Raw genomic sequence first — 23,760 nt, forward strand, 5'->3', positions numbered from 1 at the left:
CAATATTGAAAATATATGAAATATTGTAAAATACCTTTAAAAGTCCCCCTTTTTAGAAAATGTTTTATCTACAATAGAATCTACATTTTTATTCAGTATAGCAACCACCAATATATATAATTTTGAAATTTTGGACTTGTTAACCCTTATACTAATAATTGTCTATTTTATTTAGCTAAAATTTCAGTATGTGATTTTTTATAGGAATTTCACTTTCAAATTTGATTTTATATTCAATTAGTTTATGAATTCATGAATTCATTCGACTTATGATAACACTATCGAAGAATTAAGAACAAATACATTTATCCAAATCCAAACATTACTCACAAGTTGAAAATCTGATGATGACGTAATTAACCTTTAGTCGTTCAACCTCTCCTTCACTTACGCATTATTCAATAGCTGTACCCAATAACGGCACAATTTACAGAAAAGACAATATTGACGTACCCCTTCTCGTAAAAGTTAAACTTTGATAAACATCTTGTATTCTACATTACTTTATGTTTTGTTTAACCGTCGACATTTGAATGACGCAAGACATTTCTTTGTGTTTTCTTTAGATCTAATTGATTAGTGTCTTTTCACGGTGACATGTTTTCTTTAATCTAATTTCAAAGTAGATTGTTTCGTTGAAATCTAGACAATTATAAATCGAATTAAAAGTGTTTTAATGTTAAGGACAGACCGACTTTCTATATCTTCAAAGATACAAAATGTTAACAACTTCAAAATATGTTGAATACAATTCATGCGACACGCAAGGGAATACGGATTTGTATTCTTTTTTTACATTGACTTAATTAAACCATCGCTGTATGTGGAAAATAAAGTTCGTTTGTTAATCTGTAATATTATTATTCTTATCATTAAAAGTTCTTTGTTTCACATCATTTTGAATTTATATTACTTGATATTAATTTCTCATTATAAGTGTTACAGTGACCTGCGTACGTCCATATCGTTTTCTCTGCAAATACATCATTCAAGCCACTTGACATTTTGACAGATGCTTGATGTAGGTATGCCATATCATGTAATTCTATTTCAAACTGAAGGGACATTAACTGCCTGTTATTTATATTTATATTTTACTTTATGATAACTTGGATTTGGCGTGTGGTGTCCTGTAGCGAGCACTGCTCACAAATTTTCCTAATTAAAAATAAAACTGGAACTTTGCCTTTGATGAACATAGGATACCCATCTGTTTTCTGCAACTCCCCCTACACTACTGATAAGTATTAAAGAAATTTCACATATTACTTCTTTTCATCAAATTTATGTATGTTCAATTTCAGATTTGGATCTGAGTGTGTTTTTTTTTCTTATCTTTGGGGATGGGTTGCAATAGCAACACATGGGCTTTGCCTTTGGAGGATATCGGGTGCCGATCTCTTATCTACCACTTCTCCTACACAACTGAATGGAATGCAACGACTATTTCACATATCATTTATCAAATGTTGGATCTCCATTTCAGATTCTCATCTTTTTTATATGTTTTGGAGTCTTTTCTATAGAAAAACAAGGACTATGATTTGGTACCTATCGTTTCTGAAGTTATCTACACCACTGTATGAAGTTCAATCAAACTTTCATATAATAATTATTGAATATTGAATTTAGTGCCCTTCCCTTTAGATTTTGACCTGAATTTTGTTTGTGGTTCACTTTAGTGAGCATTTGACATTTTCTAGATTGTCATCTTCTTGTTGACACTCTAGAATCAGCATACTTCAATGGTTTTAGATCAAATTTGGTAAATAGGTAGTCCTTATCAAGATCGTGAATCCTACTCATTTTCAAGCGTGTATTTTATCAGGTATGGGGCTGGTGTATCAATTTAGTGAGCATTGCTCAGTTTTTCTAGGTTTACCTGGCTGGGTATTAGCATTGGTATCTAATATTATATCTTTTCGAAAGTGCAACCATATTTATAAAATATTGCTGATATTAACAATATATACAATGCTTAATTTAGAGTAATAGTTGTGAAAGTAAAAATAATAAAGGTTTGACCTAGATTACTTTTCAGTACGACACCTATCTAACGAAGACGCTCTTATTTGAATATGAAGAATTTGATAGAAAATTCGATCTAGTTAAATGAATGGTTTGCTAAATGATGTGAATGATCATTGCAAATCGTTCCTATCGTATATCTAAATTGCTTCTGTGTCTTTCTTGACATTGTATTCCCAATGAGTACCCCAAGCCATTTATATTCCCCTTTCAATTTGTATTCACTTCAAGCTTCAATTTGTTATAATAATTGATTGATTGGTTGATGTACGAGGACGCAAGTCACTCATTTGTTTCACCGTTAGGACAGAGTACTGGACGTGAGATATGAAATCGTCAAAACCTCGCATGTCTTATATTTTCTGTTCAGTAGAGGTCTTAGACGACCATACACACCTGATATTAGACAGAATCTTTATAACATCAAGATTAGACTACAATACTATGAAGCTTGAGCGGCTTCTCTTGACATTGTCACATTTAAAAGCCTGAAAACCTTTAACTATAGAAAAAGAGAAAATATAAACAAAGGGGAATGATTCATAATCTTAAATGTATTTGTGCTGCAGTGTTTATCCATTTTCATTTATCACGTAACTTGCTTGAGAATAACTTTGATATATGATTAGGTATTTTGCCTAAATAAATCCTTAAAAAAAAGAGAATTTACCAGAGATGGTTTTACAATGTAACAATGTCATTGCTATGATATAATCCTATATATTGTAACATCGTTTATAATTATTACATTGGTCCGAATCTGTTTAATGGATTTAGTCCTGAAGTATTTAGTACACTGTAATTTAGACGGCAAGTAAATATATATATTCAGAGACAATTTGCTAAGAGCTATAACTGTAGCGTTAAATAACCAAACTCTAATGTTACGTAGTATATAAAGCCCATCTGCCACCGGCTAACCGTTATTATTATAGAGTTCAGACAATTACTTTGTCCAGACTCATAACACATTAACTCGACAACTCTATGATTTAAAACGTCTCTTAATGTTTGTTCTCTTAACGTGCAACCATTGTTTATATGTACGTATGCGCTTCCTTGATGGGCTAATAAGTACTGAATTATATAAAGAATGAGGAGAAAATGAGATATTTTATGGATTATTGTGTTTTCTCTGCTTTCTTTGTTATGCTCTTAAGGCTATTTTTGCAAGTCTGGTACCACTGAAGACTTTTTTAGTCTGTCTTATCTGCAATTTCCATTAGAAATCTAGAGGTATACGATGAAAAGAAACTTGATTTTTTATACAAGTATAATTTAATTTGATTTGTAACAAGCTTTCTGATTGGTTGGTTCTTTTTGGGCAAACCAAGTTATTTTGTATAAACTGGCTTGGCATTATGACGTCATTAACGTCGATTTGACCGCAATCTGGGGTTCAAATTTTGATTATGAGACAATTTGATCTGACACAGATTAGACATTTATTTATAAGGAATGTTTCTTATATTTTTTACAGGATATACCTAATAACTGGATATTTGTCAGTTTACACATTTTATAAACGCTTCGCGGTTTACACGTGTAAACTGGTCCACACCAGATTATTTAGTATAACCTGTTCAAAAATTAAAATTAGTGTAAACTGGCCCAACCCAGGGTTTTTCGTTTAACCAGTTCAAAAATTAGAAATACCCCTTATAACACCACAAAAATATTACATGATCAAATATAGTTAAATAGTTTGTAGGTTACATTCGAAGATTTCACATAATACGTCTTGCGTTTTTTGTTTTTGTTTTTTTTTGTTTTTGTCTTTTTGATAGAAATTTGATCTCCCGGTGGTTAACAAATCATATACATTTTAACACTGGTTCAGAATGGAAGAAAAATAATATTAATCTTGTGTCTGTTGTGAAATAGATAAGATTTGAAAACTCCAACTGTTGATTGTGCCTGTAAAAATACAATATTTGTCCATTGTAAAATAATATCGGAAATACTTAAATGAGGCCGAGGAACTGGGAAGGAAATACGAGGCGTAGCCGAAAATGTTCTCCAGATCCAAGTCGAATGCAAATATATTCTGTATTGAGCCCTATATATTTATATCATGAAAGCACAATACTGAATCAAACAAACAACTACTAACTAACTCTTGTGAGGCTTATGTAAATTTTGTTCATACGCATGAAAAATGTCACACGTGTTTCACGCATGTTAATAAAAAAACATAATTATGCGAAATGCATTTAGAACGCACGTGAAACACATGTAAAACATGCGTAATACTTTTTCCTTTCTACATAATGATATGCATGAATAATGTAATAATTTTATTTTCATTATATTTGGACTGTTCTTAAAAGTGATATTAGCTACTATTCGAATTGTACTTTTTTAAAAATATTCGACATCCTGTACTTTAACTGCAGTAGAATAAGAAATGTCAATATGTACAAAAAAAACACATTGATCAGTGCAACTGAGAAAGAAAAAAGTCAGTCCTGTTTATTTGTTGTTTGTGATAATTTTTTACTTACATTTTAAGGGGTTTGTGAAGTTTTAAAAAAACTAGTTTTACCTCGCCGCGGATTCCACGCGCCTGTCCATATTCGGGAGATGCTGATCACTAAAATGTCGTTGTGTCGTTATATTACTTTTTAGTTTGATTATGATAAAGTGTTATATAAGCTTTGTTACTCTTGTTGTGTTTACACTCGTTGGAGACCTTATGGGGACCTCTGAAGGTAATAACTGTTTCGGATTTATGTTATTCGCTGGTTCATTGTTTGTGTTTTACCGTAGTCGTTCTTTTCCTTTGTCATAACAAAGCAGAATTAGCTAGACTATAACATATATAAGTAAACCATTAAACTTAATAACAGAAATATGATGTAATTTTGTATATTGACTTCTATCAAGATTAAAATTATTAAACATGTTCCATTGCTGCAGCACCACGCTGATATTCCAATAGAAATGTCGTTCTTTTGTACATTAATGCTAACCTAAGTTACAAATCATAATCGAGATAAACGTTTTTGTCGTAACAATAGTTTCGTATCTTTCTATGGCAGTAACTACAAATTAATAAAATGTGTAAAATGGGAATTCTTCGCCTATAAATCCGGAGTATTTTCATAAATCAGACACTTCAACTGTCAGGAAATCATTCATTTCATGAGCAATAGATTAATAGACATTAAATCTGGGTCAATCACGAGCATAAAACACCAATGTATCTTCATTAATACACTGGATACAAATCATATAAACTGTTTAGATATAGTCCCTCTTCCTCCATTTCACGAACTACCGAGACAACCCAATCTTATCACTTGTTATTAATCAAATGAAGATTTTAATCCTTTTATAGTCTGAGAGGATTGTACTTTACTTAAAGATTGCTTTTAATTTGTGACCAAGTTATGCAAAATAACCAACTCTGTTGGAGTTTACACTTCATGATCCGCGAAGAATTTTATAACGGATGTAAACTGTTCCAAAGCTGGTTATGTAAACTTAACTTGGTTAAAAATTAAAAACAATCCATATTATCTAATTTCTAATCGATTCTAGTCAAAATTCAGATTTTACCTTCATCAAAACATTATTTAATTTGGACTTATTTGAATTGCGGAAGTTGCGGACCGATCCATTATAATGATGTCATAGTAACAAGTTAGTTTATTTCAGATTTCAGATTTATTGAATAGAAGAGAAATAAGCAATCAAATTAAATTACCATACATCTGTAATTTGAAGAATGTAAAATAAACATCTTACCAAATAACAAAACTGCGTCCATTTTTTTGAATTAAATTATATGTGATTAAAATATTCAATTCTGATACAACATCAAAATGTGATAAAAAAAAAATTACAACATCGCACGTGTCTCATAAAAATTAAACAATTTAACATTAGATGAAAACAACTCAAAGGCGCAAAATTCAACGTCTACATTAGGTCTCAAAATAGACGATCTACTCCAATCTACTGCATGCCACTTCAGTGTTTGGTCCTGACCCAAGTGATGTAGATTTTGTGCGGCAAAATATCCTTTTCAGATTATCTCTGAACTTTTTGGACATAACGATGTATACCCAGATATTTGCAAGGTAAGATGTTACTAAAGTTATATTACAAAGCCAGTCTCCAAAAACTGCTGTCAAGCCAGGTTACAGTGGAGGGGAAAATACCCAATAGACCATAGATACAGACGTTGGTAACTCGCCCAGAACAAAACTTAGCATGATTAAAACGAGCGTAATGGTTGTTTTCTTTGCTTGCAGGGTTCTCATTTGACTTTTAATCATTTTCCTTTTATTAAGTGTTATGAGGCATGGTACCATGCATAATGACGTTATAATTGCGGGTAATAGATGGAGAGTCCAGAGGCGAATGTGAGCCTCAAACCTTTTCAATATCCTCGTTGCATTATCGTCCTTGGCTTTAGTATAACAATAAAGTGTTGATTTATTCTCGGCGGATTGGGAAATGTTTCCATATCGTTCATAGAGTAAGAAATCTGGTAAAATATTTACCAGAATAAATACCCCGAATGCAGCTGTAACAATAGCAATCGTCTTTAAACCGCAAATTCTTGGTCCTACGAATGGAAATATACAGACAACACATCTTTGAATTGCTAGGTACGTTGTGGACAAAATACTCATTGCCAAACGGGAAAAGACGGCATTGAAATTACACGCAATCGTTGGTGCCAAATATACGGAGGCGTAAATCGTGATCTTATGTAGGGTTCCATTAACCAGAGTAAGTGTATCGAACAATGCTATCATAGCAAGAGTAATTGTAGAAGATGACCTATTCTCTGGTGACAACCATATAGTAATAACAAGAATATTTCATAGCAGTATTGTAACCAAAAAGAATCACATACAGCGTTATAATAGTAGGCCCTGTCGCATTACTGACGTCAACACCGTTACTCTTCCTCGGTTTCTCAATGAACAGATCAGTTATAACTGTAATTTCTGTATAGAGTCGTTCAAATATATTATAAGTACGTAATGTATTTTGTTTCCGGTCCATACTTTACCGCGACAAGTATAGCGCGATCGCGTAATCTATTCCACTGTCAGAATACTTCAGGCACTTATCACCATGGGAGAGTAATCAATGGGACTAAGATTCCAGCGGAAATCAAAAGAATGTAATCCAGGGACAAAGACCAGGCATGGAAAAAGAGACAAACACAACAAAGAACATAAAGTAACTAAAATAATACTTACAAAGTAACAAAAGTAAAATTTCATGGTATTAAGTTCACTTATCCGGTCCCTTTCTTAACATGTACATGTATCACAAACAAACTGGAGAAAGTTACGTTTGAGACTACTGCCACGTTCCATCATATGTCGTTAGAAACACAATACTCTGGATTTCTTTCGTCTACCGATGTACTTTGTGGCTTATGTCCCTAATTTCCCCGCGAGTCCAGGATGCTGGTCAATGGGAGCCTTTTAGTTCCAGGTGTTGTTTTATCTTAACATCGTTGATGTCACGACTTAACAACTCGTTATAACGATGTAGTAATTTGTTATAATGCTTTACTCGTTAAAACGACTTATAGCTCGATAAAACGACTAGGCGTAATAACAATCTCTTTTATTAGGAACGAGCTAGTTATTCTAATAAATTCAATGTCAAAATTTAATTAAATTGTTTTACTGTTGCAAGTTGACACATTGTTATATGGTTTCAGTATCAAAATTTATTTTTTATTAGAAATTGATTTTGTTTTATTTCATAAATTTCAATATTTAATATTTAAAAAATAAAACTGGATTTCGTTAAGAATTTCGTTATTACTCGAGATAGCTAAGTTATAACGATTTAAAAAAATAAAGCAGCATCTGGCCCTTACGGGCTTCCGAAGTTTTGTCTTATGTTGGTATGTTGTATTTTTTTTAATGACGCTGTTTTCATTGGTTGGTCAATGGACGTCCACTTTCCATGGACACTTGGGGTACAGATGGTCACGACTACCATCTTTTCCTCGGAAACCATTATTTCTATCGGATTCATTAGTCTGAAAATCGTAAGTTTTTTTGCCGGTTTCTGCACCCATTTATCGAATACTACGAAGAAAATACAATTATCCAGACACTTGTTGTGGGTGGAAATGCAACCGATTAACGAATCCTACAGAAATAATAGTTGTAGAAGCAATTGCATCGGCATCGATTGCATTTACACTCATATTACGGGACGCCGAATGGAATTCTTGTGGTTTTGTACTCAAAATTCAATTTTGTACAGACAAAAGTGAGTTTTGTTTAACAAAAATAGTTCAGATAAACAAATCTTATAAAATACTATAATTTTAAATTTTGTCATACAAAGTAATCTTTTAACTTTTGTCATGACAAAATTCATTTTCGTATCACAGACTTTACTTTTGTTACCTAATTTGAATATTGGGTAACAAAAGTCAATTTTGTATGCAAATGAGTTTAGTTTGGATTCCGTGAACTAATTTGCATACAAAACTGAGAAATATTATGAAAAAATGAATTGGATTCTGTTATAACAAAATCACTTTTGCATGCAATTTAACATAACATTCACTTTTGTGTCACAAGTCATTTTTGTGTCACAAAAGTCAATTTTGTATGCAAATTAGTTTACAGAATCTTTTGGGTATGCAAATGAATTCTCTCATCACGATATTATTTTGAATAATCAATATTGTACGAAATGTCCTATATCTGACATATATACTTTATTAGGTATTACTCACTTTTGCAGAATAGCGCATCAACCATATGATATACCCTTGCTCGAAGTAATCGGAAATTTTAGAGATCCGTGATCATGAAACAAGTCTGTATAACATAGTTTTGTACGACAAAAAAAATAGTTAATATTATGTGTACACAAAATTGAATTTGATTGCAAAAAGATCAAGTCCCATTCGGCACCCCGTATATATCACTTACCTGTGCAACTCGAGTCAAATATCATCAACCAATGAACAGTTCTTGGTGAATTCGACTTATATAACTTTTTTTTCTTACAACTTAAAAATTAGAGGATCGCAATTAAAAGAACAACCGAAATGGGGAGCCTATTTTGTCGGTAGGTTAGTGCATCGCAATTTAATGATATAAATTTCAAAATAGTTCATTTGATTTTTCGTGTATAAAGAATACGTCCTTCAATCAACCTTAGTTTTTCTCTTGAATAATGATTTTTTTTATCATTTAACGACTAAAATTTTTTTTCCCTAATTCCTTGAAAGTTGGTTTCTGTTTATTCTTAAGTAGAAATTGTTAAAAATACTGACTTAATATTCAAGACGTTTTTCTCTCGCTTTGTATTCAATTCAACTGAGCTGGGTTGAAGAAACACTGGCTACATAAGAACTGAGCGATCCCCGACGGACGAATCAGTCGTTATTAAATATTGTAACAATGTTTATACCAATTTTATTCAGATTATCAAAAGCTAGAAATTTTGTTAACATTGCAATTTATTTGAATCGGTAAGTACCTGTGACTATTTTTTCATCATCAATATTTCGTTAGGAATATTTTTTCTAAATTAATTTTGAAGCCCTGGTGAATGAGACTAGTGCCATGATAATAAGTTAAATTACTTATCTACAATATATTTCGGAATATATATATATGTATATAGTCTTGGAGCAACACTATTTTATGAGTGAACTGTTTATATGTATAAGTACATTTTTGAAAATTTTCAATACACCTTTGAAAGTATTAGCGATTTCGTGTTTATTTAGCATCACTTCATTATTACCACTTAAAGACACACAAACAATTATATAGCCAGAATGTAACAATAACCTTTAAATACAACGTTTTGTTATGAAGTTTGAGGTTTTGGTGAAGTCAATAGTCGTCTCGTTTGCTGTCATTTTTGAATCTTTAAAATTGTCTTGACAATACAGTGTGACTCAAATACAACAAAAATAACACTGATTTAAAACCCGACTTTTTCGCTACAATACTTCCAGAGTGGGATGCACTACGTACAGCTAGAAGAAATCCGTCCGAATATGAAGACGCTAGTTACGTTTAAAGAGGAGTAAAGTTCTGAAGTGGGACTTTATGTCAGGAATCGGTCATGTTTACCAAACGATCCAGGAAAAGAGGTATCACTTATCTCTAGTATTCTCAGGCTTATTTGGAGACAATGCCAGACAAACGAAAAGTCGGACAACGTTCACAAAAAATTAAGCCAAGGTATATTACAAGAAGAGTTTTTTTTTGGTTTAGGGAACAATATTGATGTGCAAGACCAATGTCCTTCACTTTTGAGTAAAAACATAAATGGTAAAGGAAAAGCTCGGCTTCGTTTTTTGTAGAAAAAGATGCTGAAAGTACTATCACACTTTTGGCATTTTGATTCGTTTCTCTCACAATTATAACCCTTAAATATACATGATGGCAAAATACTTGCTCTATATTATAAAGAAGTCATAATTATCTCAATATATATTTTTAAGTATCTTTAAAATGTAATATGTCATATTTTTTATTAATCAAAGAAAACTACTAGTACACCAATCTGCTTTAAATATGCAACTTTGATTTAGATTGCAATGGTATCAAAAAATGTCATAAACGAAATAAAATAATTAGAGGGTTCTAATAGCCATATGCATGTAAGAAGATTGCATTGTACTACAAGTAAAATTATAGTAATGGCGTTACGGATAGAATCTTCCTCGAAACTAAACTTAGATGAATGTAAAATAATAACAAAAGGAAGGCTGTTAAACTTTGATGTTTGAACTAAACCACTCTCACTAAGGAGCGCCATTCACGTGGTGACCAAGTTATCTTCCTTGTCTCCTCAATTGGCTACTGTTACATAATATCTGCAGTCTCAATAAGCCAGTGATTGCAGCCCTAATCTGTTTAAAAAGACAGTAACGAGACAGAATAATATGAATCAAATAAATATTACTTTCCTTCTTCATTATTAATTCTTCAACGCTGGGATATTCTAATAAAAAATAGACAAATTGCAAAACCCTAATAAGATGATTTAGAAGCAGTAGTAAATGGGTCGTAATCCCGACAGGGAGATTCTGGTTATTTGAGGTCATTGTCTCTTATCTTTCGAGTTTTTTTTTTAATTCTGTGAAAAAGGAGTATGGGGCATTAAGGGCTCTGATCGGCCTGAAACACAACTTAAAATTATTCCGCTAGAGTTATAAGTGTTAATTGTGTATAAATCCATAACAACTGAGAAATCGGGTTTCTAAAAATTCTTGCATTAAAAGAACAGAAGAATTGTTTTTTATCTTTCCATGTGCTTTTTATTCTGTGGTAAAAATTGATCGTTTCACATTTTTTATTTGTAATTGTTATTAAGCATTTGTAATTAATGTTACTGTAATTTCATCTTGCATATAACTAACACCTGTACGGAACCCGATAAGGGACATTTGAAAAAAATAAAATATGTCGAAATTACGACATAGTTATATCGTAATTACGCTATAGTTTAGTCGAAATTACGACATAGCTAAGTCGTTATTTCGACATAGTATGAAGGTTTTTCATTTCCTTGAGTCAGGTTTGGCATTTCGAGTCTTTTTTTCTCTCTCTCTCGGCTAGTGCTATTCGACCCCGACGAAGGACATGTGGCAGGAAATTTAGGCCCACTTTTCTTCGTTTTATCACATTTGTATTTGTTTTTTCTTTTTACCTTTAAATTGTGCCTACATTTTTCCTTATTAATTATCCATGAAGTAAAGACGGCATTTTATAATATAAACAAAAACAAGAAACAGCAAAACAGAAACACACAAAAATTGAAAAAAAAACAGATATGGAAAGAGAAATCAAACCAGTGACAACATGCATCGGAGGACGAAAGAGACTGTTTATTAAAATGTGGTATAATGTGAAAATTTTACAATAACTTGTTTAATGGTCTAGTAAACAAAAAAAAAAACAAACAAAATATAATATCGCTTGAAAATTACTTTGAGTCGTCATAAAAATAAAGATTATTATTCTTCACTGGATTCTCATTTGCCGTCACTCATTAGCCTTAAACAGAATAATAATGAGCTTTCATTTCTCTTAGGTAAACTTATTAAACTTCGGATCGTTGATGTAGGAAGAGCATGTTCAAAGGATTTTCTATGTAATTTTATGATAGCTTGCTTTTGCGGCCACGTGCATGATTGCATTCTAGGTTACGAAGAACTTTATGATATATATATATTTTTTAATATCATAATAACAGACTTTACTTAGAAACTTAGAATGATTGACTTGGTTTCACTATGGATTCATTGACCGAATATCTGACTAATGTATAATTTAAACCAATAATTCCAAGAAAGGAACATTCTGCTGTTACGGAATGTTGAGACTGATCATCTCTTTTGATTAACATGATAAGAACCAAAGTTTCGTTGTTACCAGATCCAGAATCTTTCTAAGGAAAGGTCGACGCGACGAACGAATTTCCAGAGAATAATCATACAAATGCGGTTAGCCTACTTAGTCGTCAAAATGAGAAAAAAAATACAGAGGTACTAATTTTTATGCTTATAACAGTCTTATTCTGATCAGCTTCCTTTTATTTATATGTGAATTTATTAGTTTCGTGAGCTCTAATTATATTTTGTATTATATATATTTGAATCAGAGGTAAAGGGCTTCAAAACTGTAAATAAAACTGAGAAATTTTAATTTACAGTTTTGTAAATTAAAACGTTCTTGAAGTAAAAACAGACACCAAATTATATTGTCTATGGCAAATTAGGCAGATTTTTCTGTGAAAATAACGGTCGATCAATTGAATACTAATTTACACTAGAAGATGATAATAACTTTGTTTTTGAATGCATCCTACACAGCCAAAAAATTAAAATGGTTATCATTTGCAAAATGCTGAATATGGTTTTAATTCATACAAATAGACATATTTTTTTAACATTTTACATTTCACCACACTCTAAGAGTTATTTAGTTCATATTTGCATAGAGGTTGCGTACGTTGTTGGTGTCACATTCGATTGAACCGGGGCTGGTTACGAAAACCGAAATATTGCTATCAGAATATGGAGTTTTCAAAGACAATATAGATATTAAAATGATCGAAAATGGGGTTCATTCCACCTATTCCAACATTTTGAAATTTAAGTTAAAAAAACAAAAATTTCATGTTGGAATAGGTGGAATTATTGTGTAAACATTGGACAAACAATCGGATTGGCTTGTAAAAACATTATTTAATTGGTGATTTTAATTACAGGCAAAAAGGTCATTTTTGTAAGAATGTTGGAATTAATATGTTTTGTAAATGTATCCTTTGCTTACTTCAGTACAGTTACTTTTGATTTTTTTTTAATGTTTATTGGGAAACTGTGCTATAAAAACTGATTTTGTCTGATATTGTATTGTTGTATTCTGTTATATTTGTGATGACTTTGTCTGAATCATGCCTCCTGGTATCGTCATGGAATAAATGATTTGAACATTTTTCTGCGTTTCGAAGTATAGAAGAAAAGTAATATATTTTCGTTTCGTTTTTGAATTGAAAATATGGTCAAGTGTTTAAATGGGCCAATGGGTGTGTTCGATTGAATTGGCGCCAAAGTTGTCTTGGCTAGTATTTTGTTTCATTCTAGCCGTGGACGTTTAACAGTAAACACCGATAACAGTATTACATAATTATTAAGATGAGATTTTTGGATTACTTTTTAGTTTACACATTAATGTCATGCAAATATTTCTGTAATTTTTTTTTCAAGGCGTAGAACTTGAACGCCTACTCTGGAGGCGGTGTCGGCATTACCTCGAGTAACAGGTTTCCATCGCTTTTTTTAAAATCAAGTTGTTTTTTAGCATTGGTTTTTCCTGGGTGGCATTCATCGCGAATGAAAGAGTTTATTTTCATTCATGAATTTTATTCATATTCGACATTTGTACTGTATCCCAAAAACCCAACAGAACACAGAATTTAGTCATTATACCAGTAACATCAGGAGTCCCTCAAAGCAATGTACTTGGTCCCATATTGTTTCTAATTTATATCAATGTATGCAATACAGTAAAATGATATTATTCGCATATGACAGCATAATCTATAAAGAAATGGAAAAACCTGAATGTTGTCAAAAGCTACAGGAAGACATGAACTCCGCTGGCAGAGCAGGATTGGCTCATGGATTTTCACCCTGATAAATGTAATATATGTTCTCAGTGTCACTCAAAAACAAAAACCCATAGCTTATACCTATAAAACCTTCACGGCCATTCTCTCGAAAAATTTACTCAACGAAATATTTAGGCGTAACTCTACAATCAAACTAAAAATAGTAGCATATCAACGACATACCTATAAAAGCAAATCCATTTTTAGGCTTCCCCAGAAGATATATTGAAATATCATCAGAAAAAGTTAAAGTGCATGCATTCAAAACTATAGCACGTACGTACGACCAAAATTAGAATACATTGTTCATCCGTCTAGGACCCTCATCAAAAGCAGCAAATAGCACAAATAGAAAAAGTCCAAAGATGAGCAGCCCGCTTCACCTGCAACCGGTATCGCAACACAAGTTCAGTCACAGACTGGCTTTCAAATTTAAATTTGTATCCTTTACAAGCCAGACGCTTAAGATAAAACTTTGGTTTTCTTTTATAAAATTATTCATAACAGTGCAGCATTACTAACATCAAATTTACTAATTCTATCGGAAAAAAGACATGGCAATCCATACAACTATAAGCTCATTCAGACCTAAAAAAGACTTCTACAAGTGCTCGTTCTTTCCCTCACACAATGGAATAAACTACCAATTCAAAACTTAATTTTGAACAGCTAGTATAATAGAGTAGAGGGATTCAAGGCGTTGCCGAGTCACAGAACCGTGCTTATTAATATTTTCTATCCATGACCTACACCAAAAAGGTATCAAATGTAAATATTTTTAAATGTATATATGTTTGGTTTCCATCATCAAATTAATTGAAATTTATCATTATCATTTGTAAATTCATATCAGCGTATGATCTTCGACAGCGAAGAAACGCTAGAAACTGGAAGAAGAATTCGATGCATTAAAAAAAAACAAATGCATCGTCTGCAAGATATGGAAATGAAACCTACGATTGAGCTTTTTTCAATGACTGTGATTAAGTTTTGGTATTAACTGCAGCGTATAATCAAAGACGGCTATATCTCGTGTGTGGGACAAAATTGATGTGGTACGAGGTATCACAATCTTCTCGGTCATAATTATTTGTTGCACTCTTGTGCAATTTTACTCCCTACAAACTATTTTTTTTACTTTTTGCCAATTTCCTCTATGTTTATGGGATGTGGCACTCGAAATAAATGGTGACAGTTACTTACATTTATATTTTATTCATCTAACAGGTATACATACAAACTTATATAATAAGTTAGACAGTTCGATCTACGTGTGAAATGTACATATACATGTGGGTGTATCGCTCACTATTTCCTAAGGAAAAATGGGGCTCTGGCTTTGTTCCTATTGTAAATGTCTGGATCCGCATCCGCCACTGTCATATATTTTATGTTGGTCTCTAATGTACTCGTGCTCTCTACACAGTGTATATATAGTGGGTTAAGCCAATCCGGTGGTCAAAATATTAGCCTCCAATGAAAATTTAAAACAAATATTAATGGACATGTTTTGAAAAAAAAATAGTTTCAGTACACAAAGCCTTGGCATTCTTCTATTAAACATTAAAATAAATATGATTGTAATTGCTGACCTACATAAGGAATGGATAAATGACAAGAGTTGTTGCAAGCCATCATTGTTTCTATTTAATCTGATCCTGTATTCCTGATGCAAAGATGACATTCTTGGTAATGCACACATTTAATTATCATCTGATTTATTTGTGAGGAATATTCTACAAAGCAGGCCATTAATCAGTTCTGTTTATTTTATTGTAGGTTGAAAATCAATACTAATATATGAACATAATTTTGAATGCATACACAGATATTTATGGTGTACAGTAAATCACAATGGCGAAATTATAAAGAGAATAATATACCATTATATAAATTATTGAGCTGATTTGAATATGTTAGTGGATACTTCTTGACCTGTCCTTCCTTGACATATGATCCACACCAGACACCTGTTCTTCGTTACATAAAAAATCCAAATTTGTGATTGCACTGGAAACAGATTCTATCACTATACATCAACTTTGTGCTAATTGCATTTTTTCAGATTACCACAAAAAATATGTCCAAGACTTTCACAGGTAAATTTGAAAGCCAGAATGGCTGATGCTAATTTTTATCAGATGTGTTTCAAGTATTCAAGCATATGTGTATGACCCCAAAAAAGCTACTTAGGTTCCTTAGAGTTTCTTAGCAGGTGTAGACTTCCATTGATTAAGAGTGCACATTTTAAATCTTTCAAAGTCATGCACATATTTTTTGTAGAATTGAAAAAAATACATGTCAATTCTTTTCCTGGCAATTTTCTTCTAATACTTCTAGATACAATGGCAGAATGTGGACAAAGTACCTGTACAAATGATTGTGTTCAGGAAATGAGAAAAGTGACACTTAATGATGAATTAGACTTTGAAAATATTAAAAAGCTAAAGATTTTACAAAGAATAAGCAGATCCGATGCTTTCTTCAAACACCAACAGAGGAACGATCCTGATTTAACAGAGAGTGAAAAATATAAAATAGCTGAGGACATTTTATCAAAAAGCAAGTCTTTATTCCTTGAGAGATTTTGGAAGCATTTGGAATTAGAAGATATTTCATACTTTAAAGCATTCTCAAATGAATACACAGTAGACTTTTATTTGAAAGAAATTCAAAAGTCAAAAACAAGTAATTGTGATTTGAATAGAATAAAAAACAGACGCTATAAAGCTATGCAACAGTTACTTTCAGAAGGGGAATACTTTAGTGAGGATGAAATGAAGTACCGGGATCCTTTCCTTTATGAGCAAATGGTAGGACAGTACTTAACAGATGATGAATTGGGAGAAAAAGTTGACAAGACAGACTTAAGATTTTCAACAATTTTGTTAAAACACATAGACATCATACAAGAGCATAGTGTTTATGATCAACAGAAAGAGACTGAGGTATTTTATCTAATAGAGTGTGATATATAAACTTTCAGGCCCCAGCACCACAAATCATGAAAAAGTACCAGTATACATGTACCCTATATATATGTACATGTATATACATGTATGAGAAATTCTTAACTGTCATGACTGTTGTTGACATCATCAATTTCAATGACTTTGGTAGGAGTTACCATGCAAATTGAGATTATTCTCAGACTTAAGAATTTCTAACTTTTGTGGTGCCTTGCCTGTCCTTTATTGGACATACAAATGTAGTGTCCAATCAAATTTCAATTCACAAGGTTCTACTGGTCCATACCTATATGGAAGCACAGGGACTCTAGAATTTTTAGCAAACTTTATATATGTTTAAAATTTTAATACACACATTGTACTAGTGACTACATGTACAAAATGTTCATGTATTTGAACAATGATATGCTTGAATTAATGTTCACTTAATGCAACCTGTTTTTGTAAATTTAAAAAAAAACATTGTGTTTTCATGATTTAATAGACTGTAAATTAAATAAAAGACCTTCTGACTTCCTAATATACAATATTACATGTATAAGCCATTTAATTAAAGCACACATTCATACTTGTACCATCTGATAATTTCTGTTGAGTTTTTACAGGCATTCAATATATCAAAGCAATTTTTAGAATCAAGGCTCACCTTGCTCACTGAAAAATTAATGACTATCTGATCCATCCATTTATTGTGTACATCATTAGATTTCACGCCTGCTTCCTGTTTATTGTACATGTACATGTGTATGTGAAAAAATATGAAAATAAATTGTTTCTAAGTTTTTATATACATGTAATTTTCAGGAGGGTCAAATTGAAGAAAGTGAAAGTGAAAGTGATGAGGGTAAGATGAGAACTTGAAGATATTTCTTAGATTTTATCAATAATCAGACCAATTAAGACTAATATACTGCATTTCTTTGTAACATGTTACCGGACTGAGGAAAATTATTTAAGTGGGTATGGGTGCACTACCCTTTTTAATGGATTTTCCTTAACAGATATTAATGCTAAATTGATTCACCTTCAAATTTTTCTTCTATCATGCAACAGTGTTATTTTTTAATCTGTCCTTTTCAGGAGCTTCATGTACAAAATGTAATTAGAACATCAATAGTGTTTCCTTCCCCCTCCCCAATCCCCATACACACTCTGTTTGAAAAGTTGGGTTGATTATATAAGAGGTAATGGAAACCACCTGTGCACCCCCTTTTTTGATGTTCTTGTTCTGCCACTGAACATTTCTTGGACTCACCTCATTTAACTTTGATCTTGATATCCTAATACAAAAGGGAAGTGTAGCAGAATCAGAGAAAATTCAGACTACATTGTACAAGACCATACATATTGCGGGATAATTTTTATGGCTTGTGTCAATTTCCTTAACTTTCATGTCATTGTTTTTGACCTATTATATTACAATTGTTTTAGCTGCCTTAGTCCACAATTGTGAATTTGAGGAAAAAAACTTTCATAGTTTAACTATCCATTTCAAAGCATTCTTGAATTATTCAATGATCTGTTTTGTTTTAAAGAGAGTGAAATGGAAGAAGAGGACCAAAGGAAAACAATACCTGAAGCACAGAAAACTTACTTTAAACAAGAATTCCTGACTATAATGCAAGAAAGATTCATGTCTGGTCAAGATCAACAGTTTGATTATAGGTTAGAAATAAATCATGTGTTATTCAAAGAACGTACATGCACATGAACATTTTAGAGTGGCATTATTCTAACCCATATTACGGTCAAAGGATAGGATGTACAGAATTAAATGTAAACCTAAAGTGCTGGCATGGAGTGTATAATGCAACCAAGGGTTTTAAATTTCCCCATATTTCTAAAAGATTTGGACATCATTTGACTTCTATTTCAAGAAGAGAGCCTTACATTTAATATTTTTTTCTGATAAGTAAATGCAAATTTTAATGGCATACATGTATACATTAATATCCATTATTGTTATATGCATTGTATTGATATAGAAATGGTCTATTAAGTAGCAGTCCTTGTAAGAATCAGACAAAATGTGAAAAATGTGATACGTCCCAAAAAAAGGCTACATATTTTTATTGTTGTAATTAAGTTGTTTTATGGGTGTATATTATGAAATGTGTAATTATTCATTCCGATCTGTCTGCTCTTAGAAGATAATTAACATTGAAAATCTAATAGATTCTATTGCATTTGAGTGTCGTGGGTTATGAGTGTCCTTCATGTAGGAATGGAAAGTTAAACCTTAACTTTCTCTTTCTATACACCTACTTTTGACATACATGTACTTGTATCTGTCATGGTAATCTGAACATTATCTATCCAAATTCCATACAACTCAAAACACCTTTAGTGATGTAGTTATTTCAGAAAGAAAATTGAAAGGAAGATTGGTTGAGTTTCATTGTTTTGAAATATGTTTGCTTTAGTAATGGGGATTTAAATAAAAGTAAACAAAGTGCTGTGGAATGTATACATGTAGCACAACTGTTTTATCATAATATTCTAATGTTATTGCATCTCATTGTGGTTCCAACTCAATTTATGCCTACACTGTACATATAGACATAATAGTAGTATATTTTTAAGGGTTGGTAAAAATTACAGCCAAGCTTTCGGAATGAAATCAAATTAATTTCTACATGTACATACAAAAAGTAACCATTGGGAATTAAAGTTCATGCACATATATAAACACTGCTAAAATTTCATCTGCATGCAGTTGAAAGTGAAAATGACTTCAAAGTAATGTAGTGTACTGAATTTCCTTTCTTTACCACTGTTAATTATATACAATGCAGTGGTGGGTCCATAGATGTACAAGAGAAGGGGAAACAAATTCTTCCTCTAGAAAAAAATTGATTTTGTTCTCTTGTGTTTATAAATCCATGCTAAGTAATGAATTTACTTTATTGCATCCTGGGTTTTTTGATTCACATATGCAATGCATATACATTTTGTAACTTCAACATAGTCAATAATGATTAGAAATATTTGTGATTTTAATGAAAATCTGGGCCTAATCTAGAAGGTGAAATAAGCAAAAACTTCTTGTTTGTGCTCACTTCTCCAATTTGTCATTGACAGGGAGAAGTTTTTGTAATAGATTACGTAACAAAATTGTCAATATTGTTATTTTTCAAACAGAATTTATAAAAATTTATCCTTGCTATTGAGGTCTAGTTTGGCAGTGATAAAAATGCCATACTTTTTTTTGCATTTTTTATCAGTTGACATTGATATATTTTCAGTGAAGTAGACAACAATATGGATTATGATGACTTGGAAATTTTACAAAATGATGAAGAGGAGAAATATTTCGACAATGATGATGACCAAGAAGGAATAATAAGTGACTTAAAATCTGAAGCTGAACAGACAGACAGACTTTCACCATTGAACCAATGTAGTACTAACAGCAGTAACAATGTTTTTAATTTCACATCAAGTGGAGATAACCCATGTGAAAGTATTTCATCAAGTGGAGATAACCCATGTGAAAGTATTTCATCAAGTGGAAATAACCCTTCAACATTACATGAGGAAATGGATAACACATCTCTTGGTGACACTTAATGAAATAAAGTGTAATTTTGTCAAGTTAATTTTTTTGTTTCCATATTTATATTGACAAATTTACAAAAAAAATGTCACTGCAGAAACTCCTTGGGTCAAAAGAGATAGCATGGTTTAAGGGATTTTATCATGATAAAAACACTGGTCTGTTATTGTTCCAATCCTTGAAAAACCCCCTAGATTCACAACAGATCTTAATTTGATTGAAAGTAGACCTACACATAATCTATTTTAACTTGCCATAACAGAAATACTTCCAACAAACTGACAGCAAAACAATTTAATACATGTATGAACACATTTATAAACAAGAAAGGAATTTGTCAGCTGCCCCTTGTGGTCACTGTTTCGTTGAACTGTAGCACAAATTCTGGGTTAATCTCTTGCAGTTTCATCATAAAATTATTACGATCAACATCTGTCCATGATTCAAACCACTGTGTAAATAATTTCATTTGACACTGGAAAATGCTAGGTGGTCTATCATTCACTTTAAGTTGATGCATTGAGTCAAATAAACTATCTACAGAAACAGGCACTGCCTTGTCAATAAGATCTTTTAAAAAGTCATCTTTCTGTATTTTACTCCATCCTTGGAACCAGTGTATTACACACTGAACCTCCCTTTCAGAGTTTGATACTGACATCTCTTAATTAATATTCCTTGTCTTTCATTTATAACTTTCTACATATATCTGAAAAAAAAAGAAAACAGATCATCACATATTTTCACTATGTAAAGTTTAAAAATTATAGTTGGAGTTACAGATTACGCAAATATATACTACTGGGTTAATTCAACATGTAAACAAATCATATTTAATGACTGTCACAATTGTCCAAATAGAAGGTGCATATCTTTAATGTGTATAATCACTGTGAAAGTAAAACGATAATGGTTAAATACTTTATGAGTTAGAGATTATACTTAAGTACCAATTCATATAAAATTCCGACACTGACAATGGTATAGTGATTCATGGTGTAGAAAAACCTACTGAACAAATGATGGTTTTCTGTCTACATATGCTATATTTTTGCATAACAATAATCATTTATGTATTCAGATCTGCACTTTTGAGAAAATCGTCTCCCACTAAAATCAACCAAATCAAACAAAATCAAGAACAATAACTCTGGCAAAGAGTCTATTTCATGTAAAATTGGTATACACATGTAATTTTTATCTCAAAAGCATGACAACAAAATGAAAAGCTAAAACAGCTTACGTGATCAGTAACTCTTTCTGAACAAGAAATGAAACTGAACTTGGTGGGTTTTTGACATGCATGAATCACCTGTCTGATTTTTATAAAAAAACTGCTACTTAACATGTAAGCCTCAGCATGATAGATAGATGAACTGATTAGATTAAAGTGGCTACTGGGGTTGCTTTCACTGTTGGTGATGTACATTGTACATGTAAGTAAAAATATAAATGCTTGAAGAACAAACCTAGGATATACCATTATAACTTAGGTTTGATCAATTATTAAAACTTAGATATATATGTATTGTAACCCTCTATCATGTGTTTCTTGAGGCATTGCATGGATGTTTACAATTTTGTATCTAGTCCAATCTATTGCAATGATGAAGACGGAACTGATATAAAACATAACTACACGTATACAATTGTAAGTTTATGAAATGCCGAATTTTCTAAAAGATATGAACTTGATACCCAGATTCAAATGCTCATTTGAAAGACAAGAATAAAGCAATTTCATTTACCGGTACATGTACACTAGTATGTACAGTACCATTCTTGGAGAGGTTCTAAATACTTTTTTCTATGAGAGATTGTTTGTTGTTTTCTCTTGTATTGTTAGTGGTAAATGCAGAAAAATTATAAAAATATCTTCAAAGACTACAGTGATATTTACTGCCACTCTAAGAGTGGTACACCACTGCGTCCGTGATCAGTCATTGTATGTCTTTTTCCTTACATGTATATATACATGTGATTACTGCTACATGTATTTTGTGAACAAGTCTAATTTAAATAAACAATTGTTTCCTTTTTTTTTGCACATACGAGTGTGAATTGATCACTTGAAGCTGTATGTATGTGTACACATGTAATGCTAATTTAAATAAGGAGCTTTAAAACTTCTTGGTGTAAACATCTAAGCACTAAATTATAGCATTTCAGATAATTATTAAAATTTTACTAAGACTGACTTTTAATTTTGTAGAGATAACTCAAGCACGTAAATTGATAATGTAAGAATGCAAAATAATAACCTTTCATTCCGACTGAAAGCATTCAAATGATAATATTAAATACAAGGAAAATATACATGCACTTCAACATACATGTACATACTGACTATACTCCAGGACTATATACATGTATTTACTAATTATAGTAATATGAAGTCGTAGTCCGAATTTCCTATGACCCTGCAACCCTCCTCTATTTTATTTGGATGTTGATAAATACAACAGCGGAGGGTTGCAGGGTCAGAGGAAATTTGGACTAATAAAGACCCTGCTACTCTGTATACTATATTAACAGACACCAAAGGAAACTCAGGAAAAACAAAAATAAATCAGTTAATTATTCTTCAAAAAAAAAAACCAAACAGAAACATGGAGTATTTGCATATTCTAACTTAAACCAGATTGTAAATAACAATGAATTAAATACAATAATATCATGCTTCAAAGAACAGTTACGAATGCTTCATGTGGCGGCTTGTCATGTCCAATGTTCTGTAATTTTTTGGTTCGCTTCATCATAATCTGGGAAACATTTGAACTTTGAATAAAAATGAAAAGAGTGTAAACAGCAAAGATGTTCCTTGTTGTTACCTTTATGGATACACGTAATTATATCATATACTCAGTTTTACTATAATGAGAAAAACGAAGTGGCGAGTTAGCTCTCGACAGTATTTGTTTGATGCACTCCTCTACGCGAATTAAAATTTTTAGGTTATGGTTATATTAAATTATATACTTGTCGTCATCAAACATTTTAGCATGAAATATAAGTATTTATTTATCAAATATATAATACATACATTTTCTTACATATTTTTTTTTT

The 23,760-nt window shown here is 31.7% G+C and overlaps 2 protein-coding genes across 2 annotated transcripts; one reads left to right on the forward strand and one right to left on the reverse strand.

Annotated features, from left to right (window-relative positions):
• Positions 1-15,257: 15,257 nt before the first annotated feature.
• On the forward strand, positions 15,258-20,737 carry LOC148625612 (coiled-coil domain-containing protein 97-like). The gene is made up of 5 exons (XM_088569234.1): positions 15,258-15,396; positions 16,510-17,117; positions 17,943-17,982; positions 18,674-18,803; positions 20,384-20,737. The coding sequence occupies exons 2-5, from the start codon at positions 16,515-16,517 to the stop codon at positions 20,706-20,708; spliced, it is 1,098 nt and encodes a 365-aa protein (XP_088425360.1). The 5' UTR covers positions 15,258-15,396; positions 16,510-16,514; the 3' UTR covers positions 20,709-20,737.
• Positions 20,738-20,973: 236 nt separating this feature from the next.
• Positions 20,974-23,619, reverse strand: LOC148625613 (uncharacterized protein C14orf119-like). Its single transcript, XM_088569235.1, has 2 exons — positions 23,526-23,619; positions 20,974-21,403 (listed from the first exon to the last, which is right to left on the reverse strand). The coding sequence occupies exon 2, from the start codon at positions 21,353-21,355 to the stop codon at positions 21,032-21,034; it is 324 nt and encodes a 107-aa protein (XP_088425361.1). The 5' UTR covers positions 21,356-21,403; positions 23,526-23,619; the 3' UTR covers positions 20,974-21,031.
• Between the last annotated feature and the right edge of the window lie 141 nt (positions 23,620-23,760).

This window comes from Perna viridis, chromosome 2 (genome assembly GCF_037379345.1).
Source record: "Perna viridis isolate PV_CMFRI_1.1 ecotype Kerala chromosome 2, ASM3737934v1, whole genome shotgun sequence".
NCBI lineage: Eukaryota > Metazoa > Mollusca > Bivalvia > Mytilida > Mytilidae > Perna > Perna viridis.